This window comes from Lepus europaeus, chromosome 9 (assembly GCF_033115175.1).
Source record: "Lepus europaeus isolate LE1 chromosome 9, mLepTim1.pri, whole genome shotgun sequence".
Taxonomy (NCBI): Eukaryota; Metazoa; Chordata; class Mammalia; order Lagomorpha; family Leporidae; genus Lepus; species Lepus europaeus.
In genome coordinates, this window is record NC_084835.1 from 20012086 (window position 1) to 20023227 (window position 11142).

General features: G+C 48.7%; 1 protein-coding gene across 1 annotated transcript in view; it reads right to left on the minus strand.

The window, feature by feature from the left end:
- Positions 1 to 11131, minus strand: part of WDR48 (WD repeat domain 48) — a 43516-nt gene extending 32385 nt beyond the window's left edge. The window contains exons 1-2 of the mRNA XM_062200672.1: positions 11062 to 11131; positions 192 to 332 (exon numbers count right to left, since the gene is read on the minus strand). Of these exons, the coding sequence (XP_062056656.1) occupies positions 192 to 332; positions 11062 to 11109 (189 nt within the window). The 5' untranslated portion in view covers positions 11110 to 11131. The remainder of the gene's footprint in view (positions 1 to 191; positions 333 to 11061) is intronic.
- Positions 11132 to 11142: the final 11 nt, after the last annotated feature.

The following is an 11142-nucleotide window of genomic DNA, read 5'->3' on the forward strand; positions in this document are numbered from 1 at the left end:
ACTTCTGAAACTCTCCTAGCGATGACTTTTTCAGAGGCTGACAGAGTGCTGACTGCAGTGTCTTTATAAAGTGTACCAAGTACCTGGGTGCACAGAGAGAGCGAATGTGAAATTGTGGAAAGGAGGAGATCGTGACAAGTCACCTGAGCCGCACTTCCTGAGCGTAGACAGCAAAGCTGATCCGGCCTTACCTTGTGCTGGTTGACGCTCCATATTCTTATGATGGAGTCCCGGCCGGCTGTGAACAGTCTGTTTAGTGCTGGGTCCAGCTGCAGGGCGTTGACTCCATTGCGGTTGTACTTCTCCACCTCGTCTCGGATCACATAGGAAACCTGCCAGACACACCGACAGACGCTTTGTATGAACTTACAAGCTGTGCAATAATGGAGTGGAGTCCATTAGCAGTCAATCTATATAAAAAATCTCATGTTTGGGGCTGGTGCTGTGGTATCATGGGTGAAACTGCTGCCTGCAGTGCCTGCATCCCATATGGGTGCCGGTTCTAGTCCTGGCTGCTTCACTTCTGATCCAGCTCTCTGCTATGGCCTGGGAAAGCAGTGAAAGATGACCAAGTCCTTGGGCCCCTGCACCCACGTGGGAGACCCGGAAGAAGCTCCTGGCTTCTGGCTTTGGATTGGCCCAGCTACAGCCACTGCAGCTATTTGAGGAGTAAACCAGAGAATGGAAGACATTTCTCTTCTCTCTCTCTCTCTCTCTGCCTCTCTTTAACTCTGTTTTTCAAATAAATAAATCTTTTTAAAAAAATCTCATGTTTTTCAATATAAAACTTGGGTGTGGGGGTGGGTATTTAATACCTACATTGCATATCAGAGTGCCTAGGTTCTAGTTCCAGCTCTACTTGGATTCCAGCTTCCAGAAGGCAGTAATTGGGTCCCCACCACTCACATGACAGATACAGATTAGTTCCAGGTTCCCGGTTTCAGTCTGACCCAGCCCTGGCTGTTGCAGGCATTTAGGGAGTGAACCAGCAGATAGATTTCTCTCTCTGCCTTTCAAATAAATTAAATATAAATTAGAAAAAAAAATACATTTTAAACTGATTCTTCAAGCCAATAAAAGTCCAGTTTTAGTTTACTCTATAAACACTAAAGGGCTGGCGGAGAAGGAAATCTGGCATTATGGTAGTGTAGTAAACTTAGGAAGTCTGCTGCTAAACTACTCCAACTGTCTCCTAACCGGATTCCTCTCCTAGTCTTCTTGTTACTCCATTTTCCAAAGCCATCAGAGTAATCTTTTAAAAACGTAAACTGGGATGTGTCTCACCTCTGCGCAAATCCTCCAGCTGTTTTCATGCCCCTTGCTGGCCCTTCCTGCCACTCTTCCTTGCTCCAGGTCCTTGTATACACTCTGTGTGCAGGTCCCTCCCACGACAGCCATCCTGACTCACCAAGCAAAATAGGATTCTGAGTTCCTGTAACATAGTAAACTTGCCCATCTAAGCATTCTTCCTACTTGGCTACTGTTGGTGATTTCTGTCTGCTCCTTGTGACAACATAAGAGAATTGACCAAAAATAATTACAACTAAGAAAAAGTTAGAAAGCTTTTTGGCAGCAAGCAAAACTCTTATAATGTAATGAAATAATGTGTATGTATATATATGTGTATATATATATATATAATGTTATAATGGGAATTATAACAAACAGACCACTCAGAACACATTTCACAAGGAAGATACTGACTTCTGTTCCAGCCAGAGAAAAGTCCTTTGCTTTTAAGGGCTCATATGATTAAAATGGGCCCACTGGGATAATACCCCTATTTCAGGTCTATAACGCTATTGTATCCATGGAATCTTTCTTATCACGCTAACATGACAGGTCCACAAATTCCAGGAACTGAGGTATGATTACCTGGGGGGAGAGCCTAGCCTGCCTACCATGGTAACTAATTTTTTTTTATATGAAATCAATTACAGATATATAATGGAATCATTCACTTAAAAACAGCTAAGGGCCAGAGCCGTGGCTCAATAGGCTAATCCTCTACCTTGCGGCACCGGCACACCAGGTTCTAGTCCCGGTCAGGGCGCCAGATTCTGTCCCGGTTGCCCCTCTTCCAGGCCAGCTCTCTGCTATGGCCCAGGAGTGCAGTGGAGGACGGCCGAAGTGCTTGGGCCCTGCACCCCATGGGAGACCAGGATAAGCACCTGGCTCCTGCCTTTGGATCAGCGCAGTGCGCCGGCTGCAGCGCACCGGTCGCGGCGGCCATTGGAGGGTGAACCAACGGCAAAGGAAGACCTTTCTCTCTGTCTCTCTCACTGTCCACTCTGCCTGTAAAAAAAAAAAAAAAAAAAAAAAAAAAAAAAAAAAAAACACCACAGGTAAGAAAACAAATGTTAAAACATTTCAGGCTCACAAGAGACACTGGGCTAATCCCGGAGGCTCCTCCAGGGAGGGCATTAACTCATGCCCACATGGCTATCTAAGTGATGTCCTGCTCAGAACACGTCCAGAGTCACCAGACTGCCTTGCCTGTGGTTCTCCCCACCTCACTTAACAGCAGTGCCATCCTTCAGGTTGCTCAGGCTCAAAACCTTAGTGCCAGGGCCACCGCTGTGGCGTATGGGGGAAGCCTGCAGTGCAGGCAGCTGTCTGGGGCGTGAACCAGCGGATGGAAGATTCTCTCTCTCTGCCTTTCAAATAAATAAATAAATAAATAGATCTTAAACAAACAAAAACCTCAGTGTCTCCCTTACTTCTCTTTCTCTCGTCTCACAACCTGTCAGTATGCCCCGTCAGCTCTGCCGTCAAGACTCATCCGGAATTCAGTCTCTTCTCACCACTCAGGATGGAACCACTATCTCATAGCACCTGGATTACTAAAACAGCTTTCCACCCGGTCTTTCCAGTTGACCCTGGCCCCACTGTGGCCTGTTCTGAATACAGCAACCAGGCTGCACCTACGAAACACCTGTGCAGGTGTCACCCCTTATCCACGGGGCATCTGTTCCAAGACCCCTGGTGGATGCTTGAAACCACAGACAGTAGCAAATCTTCTATGTGTTAGGCCGTTTCCTGTTGATACATACCTATGATAAAGCTTCATTTATAAATCAGGCACAGTAAGAGATTAACAATAAGTAATAAGCAAGGAGGAAAATTACAGCAATATTCTGAAATAAAAGCTACATGAATATGGTCTCTCTGAAAATACTGTATTGTGTGTTCACCTTTTCTGTTAATGGAAGCACTTTAAGGCTTCTCTTCAGCATATCTGAATGCCAGTATCACTACTCTCGATCTGGGGTCATTATTAAGTTTTTAATGGTTACATGAACACAAGTTCTGTAGCACTAGCTCAGTCAATCCTATAGCCAAGACACTGAGAACCTAGATGGCTACTAAGTGACTATAGGTGGTTGGCATATTCACACATATGGATACACTGGACAAAGAGATGATTTGCATTCTGGGCTGGATAGGCTGAGAGTCCATGACACTACTCAGAATGGCGCACAATTGAAAATTTTAAGATTTATTTATTTTTATTTGAAAGGCAGAATTATAGAGAGGCAGAAGCAGAGAGAGAGAGAGAGACAGAGAGAGAGAGAGAGACAGAGAGAGAAAGGTCTTCTAACCACTGGTTCACTCCCCAAATGGCCATAATGGCTGGAGCTTTGCCAATCTGGAAGCCAGAAGCCAGGAGCTTATTCTGGGTCTCCCACATGGGTGCAGGGGCCCAAGCACTTGGGCCATCCTCCACTTAGGCCATCCTCCACTGCTTTCCCAGGCCACAGCCAAGAGCTAGCTCGGAAGTGGAGCAGCTGGATCTCAAACTGGCGCCCACATGGGATGCTGGCACTGCAGGCAACAGCCTTACCTGATACGTCACAGTGCCAGCCCTAACACAATTTAAAATTCATGATTTGTTTACTCCTGGAACTTTCCACCCTATGTTTTCAGCCCATGGTTGATGGCAAGTCAGTGAAATCTCGCAAAGTGAAACTTCGGGTCATTATGTTGTATCATAGCATTGCTCTGCTCAAAACCTCTCAGTTGCTTCCTATGTCATGCAGAGCTTACCATGACCCACAGGACCCTCCATGATCTGCCCGTCAATCGCCTTTCTGATTCCATCTCTACTCTGCCTTCCCTCAGGCCAGGCCAGCCACAAAGTCTTCTTTACTGCTCCACTAACAGGCGGGGAACACGCCAGCCTCACTTGATATTCTCACTGGAACGTGCCTGCCCCAGATGGCTGGGTGGCTATCTGATTTCCTCATTTCCTTGAGCTCCTTACTCAAAAGTCAGCTTCTCAGCGAGGTCTCCTCTGGCCCCAGAACTAAAATCTCACTTCCCCTATTCCACGGCCTACTGCTATTCAATCATTCTTTATTCATTAAAGATGACCCTCCCCTCAGTTTTATTACGAAAAATTTCAAACCCACACAAAAATCAAAAGAATTTACACAGCAAACAGCCACATATCTACCACATACATTTTTCAATTAACATTTTCTATATTTGCTTTATTGTATTATGTATCCATGCATTTGATTAATATTTTTGATGCCCTTAAAAATAAGTTGCACACACCAATAAATACTCAGTAAATACCCCTCAACTACTTTAGCATGCTTAGCATTTACCAGTTATTTGTCTATGTTTTTTCCAAGTAAAATTTAATGCAGTGACATGCACAAACCTTATGCATACCACAGATACTTCCCACAAATGAATACACCCAGCTAATACAATGCCACATCAACATATACAGAACATTGGCACCAGCCTAACAAGCTCCTTCATTCTCTTCCCAATCTCCACACTCCACTCCAGGTGATCTAGATCTGACTTCTGCCACCAAAGATTACTTCTGCCTGCTTCACAACTTCCTAGAAATGAAAACACACAGATCTTTTGTGTTAGGCTACTTCCCAGCCAATAGGCTGTTTAGCCCATTCCTAGCTTCAAGCTGTAACAGCAGAGTTAGATGCTTATAACTCAGAACTGAGGGACTGTAATATAGTAGAATACCCTGCAAAGTCCAGAATATTTATTATCTGGCCCTCTACAGAAAAAGGTTGCCGACTCTTGTTTTAACAGATGTCATGAGGCCAGCACTGTGGCATAGGAGGTTGGGCAGCCAGCATCTCCTAGGGGTGCTTGTTCAAGTCCTGGCTGCTCCACTTCTGATCCAGCTCCCTGCTGGTGGGCCTAGGAAAGCAGCAAAGGACACCCAACTCCTTGCTCCCCTGCACCCACCAGAGGAAGCTCCTAGCTCCTGGCTCCTGGTTTCAGCCTGGCCCAGCCCAGGCTGTTGTAGTCATCTGGGAGAGAACCGGGGGAGGGAAGACTTCTCTCTAACTCAGCCTTGCAAATAAAAATAAATAAATCTTAAAAAAAAAAAAAGATGTGACGGTGGCACCCAATTTTTTTTTTTATCCATCATACCTAAAAAGTCATTCACTGTGGACATCCAGCCAATTTTTTTTTTTTTTTTTTGACAGGCAGAGTGGACAGTGAGAGAGAGACAGAGAGAAAGGTCTTCCTTTTGCCGTTGGTTCACCCTCCAATGGCCGCCGCGGTAGCGCGCTGCAGCCGGCGCACCTGCGCTGTTCCGATGGCAGGAGCCAGGTGCTTCTCCTGGTCTCCCATGGGGTGCAGGACCCAAGGACTTGGGACATCCTCCACTGCACTCCCTGGCCACAGCAGAGAGCTGGCCTGGAAGAGGGGCAACCGGGACAGGATCGGTGCCCCGACCGGGACTAGAACCCGGTGTGCCGGCGCCGCAAGGCGGATGATTAGCCTGTTGAGCCACGGCGCCGGCCCATCCAGCCAATTTGTAAGGAGCTCTCCTTGGGAAGCCAGGATTTGGCAACAGTCTACTTAGTTCAAAAAGTCTCAAAAGATCACTCAATCAGGGGCAGGCATTTAGCCTACTGGTTAAGATGTCCACGTGCCATGTTCTGGCTCCAGCTCCTGATTCCAGTTTGCTGCTAATGCAGACCCTGGGAGGCAGCACCAATGGCTCAAGCAACTATTTTCCTGCCCCTTCCAGGGGAGACCTGAACTGAGGTCCCAGCTCCTGCAGCACTGGAGGAGTAAACCAGCTCTTTTACTCTTTGTGTGAGTGTGTGCATGTATCTGGGTTTTTCTTTTCTTTTCTTTTCTTTTTGGAAAGCTTTTATTTAATAAATATAAATTTCATAGGTACAGCTTTTGGAATATAGCAGTTCTTCTCCCCATACCTGCCCTCCCACCCCTACTCCCATCTCATTCTTCATTAAGACTCATTTTTAGTTATCTTTATATAGCAGAGAGGCCATAGCAGAGAACTGGATCGGAAGACGAGCAGCTGGGACACAAACCAGCACCCTTGTGGGATGCCAGAGCCACAGGCAGGGGCTTAGCCTACTGAGCCATGGTGCTGGGCCCCCAGACTTTTAAAATGCATCATTTCCCTTGTGGAGATGAGATTATGCTGTTGACGTCCCAATACATTTCCTTAATAATAACAACACAGATCTAGTTCATCATGGAACAATTGCAAATTAACCCCTACATGAATGCACTGTAACTGGTCTGACAACTGAAGGCAGCTTGAGTTCTGAGAGTGGACATCTGGATACTTTGTTTTCCACAATGACACCATTCCTGTAATAAACACTTGTGTAAGCAGAGGCAGAGAAATGTCTGTGTACTTCTGCAGAACACATTTTTAGATAAGAAATTCTAGGTCACTGAGAACGTTCATTTTTAAGTTTTATCGAAGTCAGACACAAAACAGTGAATACTATGGCACCATTTAGAGTAAAAAAAAAAAATCACTTATATCTGGAACATAAAACAGGAAGTACAGAAGCGGTTCTCAGCCAGTAGCAGTTTTGTTCCCAAGGCGTTTGAAAACGTCTGAAGGGGGACCAGTCATTCGGCACAGGGGTTAAGTGGCACCTTGGGCTGCAGGCATCCCACACTGGAGTGCCCGGGTTCCAGCTCTGCTCCTGATTCCAGTCCCTGCTAACGGAGACCCTGGGAGGCAGCAGGTGATGACTCTACTACTTGGGTCCCTGCCACTCAAGTGTGGTTCCCTTTTGTGTCTGACTCTTTCTCTCCTCTCAAATATTTTCTTTGTTTTTATTCTTTTTTTATTTATTTGACAGAGTTAGTGAGAGAGAGAGAGAGAAAGGTCTTCCTTCCGCTGGTTCATTCCCTAAATGTCCACAATGGCCACAGCTGAGCTGAGCTGAAGCCAGGAGCCAGGAGCTTCCTCAGGGTCTCCTCCGCGGGTACAGGGGCCCAAGGACTTAGGCCATCTTCTGCTTTCCCAGGCCATAGCAGAGAGCTGGATCAGAAGTGGAGCAGCCGGGACTTGAACCAGTGCCCAAATGGGATGCCGGCACTGAAGACTGGGGGTTTAACCCATTTCACCAAGTGCCAGCCCCCTGAACATTGTTGACTTCTTAAGCTGGATCGTTCTTCATTGTGTTGGGGAGGGGGCCTCATGTTGTAAGTTGTTTAATGCCGGATTCTGTCCCGGTTGCCCCTCTTCCAGGCCAGCTCTCTGCTGTGGCCCGGGAGTGCAGTGGAGGATGGCCCAAGTCCTTGGGCCCTGCACCCACATGGGAGACCAGGAGGAAGCACCTGGCTCCTGGCTTCGGATCAGCGAGGTGCGCAGGCCAGAGTGCACCGGCCACTGGGGGACAAACCAACGGAAAAAGAAGACCTTTCTCTCTCTCTCTCACTGTCCACTCTGCCTGTCAAAAAAAAAAAAAAAAAAAAAAAAAAAAGAAGATGGCCCAAATTCTTGGGCCCCTGCACTCACGTGGGAGACCCGGAAGAAACTCCTGGCTTTGGATCTGCACAGCTCCGGCTGTTGCAGCCAACTGGGGAGTGAAACAGCAGATGGAAGACTCCCCACCCCGCCTCTCCTTCTCTCTGTGTGTAACTCTTTTCAAGTAAATAAAGAAATCTTAAAAAAAAAAAAAAAAAAGAAAGAAAGAAACTGAGATGCCTGATTACCTGTCGCCAGCCCCTAAGGAGTCGCCCACCTAGTCTCTAGAATATAATTAAGTTACGATTTTGAATTACATTTTATTGAGGAGGAGCCATTCTCATCATCTGGCTTGGATGCTGGAGTTACTTAATCCTGTCACTAAAGCAATTAAAATAGAAGTTATAAATGTAATGGTGGTTACCAGCGGCTGAGAAGGGACTTGGGGAGGGAGAAATAGGGGAAATGTTGATTGTGTGTATTAGGCTATATCTAGATATGAGTAAGAAGTTCTGGGGTTCTACCACACAGAAGGGTGACTATAAATAACGTCCTGTATGCTTCTCTATTAAAGAAAACCTAGAAAAAAAAGATTAAGTATTTGTGGGGGAAAAAGATACCAGCTAACAGGGACAGGCCTTTGTCCCAGAGGTTAAGTGGCCACTCAGGACATCTGCATCTCATATCCGAGTGCCTGGTTTGAGACCCAGCCCCTCGGCTTCCCATCCCACTGTCTGCTAACGAGCATGCTGGGAGGCAGCAAACATCTCAAGGGCTTGGATCCCTGCCATCCACACAGCAGGCCTAGAATGAGTGCCTAGCTCCTGGCTTCTGCCTGGTCCAGCCCTGGCTGTTGTGGGCATTTGGGGAGTGAACCAGTGGATGAAAGGTCTGTCTCTGTCTCTCTGTCTGTCTCTCTCTCTCGCTGTCTCTCAAATAAAATAAGTAAACATTTAAACAAATGCACCTAACAGAGCAGGCATTCAGCCCAGCAGTCAAGATGCTGCAGCTCACACTGGAGTACCCGGGTTCAGCTCCCAGCTCTGGCTCCTGGCTGCAGCTCCTTGCAGCTGGGTTGCAATGGTGATGGCTCCAGGAACTGGGTTCCAGCCATCCTGTGGGAGAGCTGCACTGACTTCCCACCTCCCAGCTTTGGCCAGCTGTGGGAATCTGGAGAGTGAACCAGTGGATGGGAGTTCTGTCTCTCCCTCTGCTTCGCAAATAAATAAATTAATTAATTAATAAATACATTTAAAGGCACTTAACAAGGAAGCTATTTTAGATTCTTGCTAATTTTGCACAGTTCTTCAAACACCTAGTGATGCTCAGAATATTGCACTGATCGATAAGGTCCATAAAACAGATGTAGGGGCAATCATTTGGCAGGGATTAAGACACCCCTTGGGATGCCAGCCTCCTCCATCAAAGTCCTGGCCTCACTCCCAATGGAGCTTCCTGCTAACGTGCACCCTGAGAGGCAGCAAGCGATGGCTCAAGTGCTTGGTTCCTAACACCCAAGTGGGAGATGTGGATGAAGCTTCAGGCTCCTGGTTTCAGCCCGGCCTGGCCCCAGCTGTTGTTGGGGAGTGAACCAGCAGATAGGGGATCTCTGTCTCTGTCTCTTTGCATTTCAAATGCATTTTTTTTGGGGGGGACAGGCAGAGTGGATAGTGAGAGAGAGACAGAGAGAAAGGTCTTCCTTTTTGCCGTTGGTTCACCCTCCAATGGCCCCTGCGGCCGGCGCATCGCGCTGATCCGAAGCCAGGAGCCAGGTGCTTCTCCTGGTCTCCCATGCGGGTACAGGGCCCAAGGACTTGGGCCATCCTCCACTGCCTTCCTGGGCCATAGCAGAGAGCTGGCCTGGAAGAGGGGCAACCGGGATAGAATCCGGTGCCCCAACCGGGACTAGAACCCAGTGTGCTGGCGCCGCAAGGCGGAGGATTAGCCTGTTAAGCCACAGCGCCAGCCTCAAATGCATTTAAAAGATGTGAACTGCTCGAGGTCAGTGCTGTGGCCTGTAGTGCCCTGGCCCGTAGTGCCAGCATCCAAAATGGGCAGCAGGTTCAAGTCCCAGCTGCTCCACTTCCAATCCAGCTCTCTGCTTTGGCCTGGGAAAGCAGCAGAAGATGGCCCAATTCCTTGGGCTCCTGCACCCGCAGAGGAGACCCGGAAGAAGCTCCTGGCTCCTAGCTTTGGATCCACGCAGCTCTGGCCTTGTGGTCATGTGGGGAGTGAACCAGTAAATGAAGACTTCTCTCTCTCTCTGGCTCTACCTCTCTCTGTAACTCTGTCTTTCAAATAAATAAAATAAATCTTTAAAAAAAAAAAAAAAAGACATGAACTGCTCCCAAGACCACAAACTGCTGTGGTCACCTTCCCGAAGAAACCCTCTGCCCTATTAAACATTGATGGGTTTCAACCTGTAGAACCACACGTAGTGCAGTACATAATAGAGAAAGTCTAGGTGTTAGTCATCTCTACACCCCCAACCGTTTGGGGACAGATCTAAGTCTAATAAATCTTAATTTATTAATGTTTAATAAATGCATCATATGGCCATGACCACATACAATATACCTGTGGGCTTTCACTCCTTGCATCGCTGAAAATAATGGATACCCAGAGTCTTAAACGTACTCCAAACCAAAGTGAACTCCGGAACACACACAGCACACCCGGCAGGTAGGATAATAAATTACAGAGACATGAACGACTCGAAGATGCACCGTGAAGATGAAATAACGAAGATGAAATTAAATGCCGAAATAATTAAAATTATAATCTGCCCACGATCATCAGCAGACACTCACGTCGTTTCCACCTCACCTGGCAGAACGCGCGCTCCAGGAGCGACCGGGGGCTCCCAGGAGCGGAGCCCCCCGCAGACACGCCCCCGCACAGGCCCACTCCCGCCACCCACGCCGCCGCCGCCGCCGCCCACCCGCCCCGAACCGCCCGGAGGCCTTGGCTCAGACGCAGCCCGGGCTGAGCGCTTCCGAGAACGGCAGGGGAAGGGGGCGGCAGGTGGGCGGGGAAGGAGCCCACTCGGACCCCGCAAGCCCATTCCTGCGGGACAGCGGCACCGGCACTCGAGGAAACCACGAGCCAGCACGGCCGGACCGAGCCCAGCCACCAGGTCGGCCACCCACTCCCCTTCCTCAAGCCGTTAACGCCGCGGCCCCACCCCTCGCCGCCGGCCACGCTCCAGCCCCCTGGCCCCACGGCGCTGCCCCGGCCGGCCGCGATCGCAGGCACCCGCTCGCTGCAGGCGGACCCGGAGCCCGCAGCCGCGTCCGGAGGGCCGAGGAGCGGGGATCCCGTACCTGCACTTTCCTCCGCCCGGCCGTGTTCTGCCGGTGATGGGCCGCCATCTTGCATGTTGACACTCCTACGTCACTTCCGGA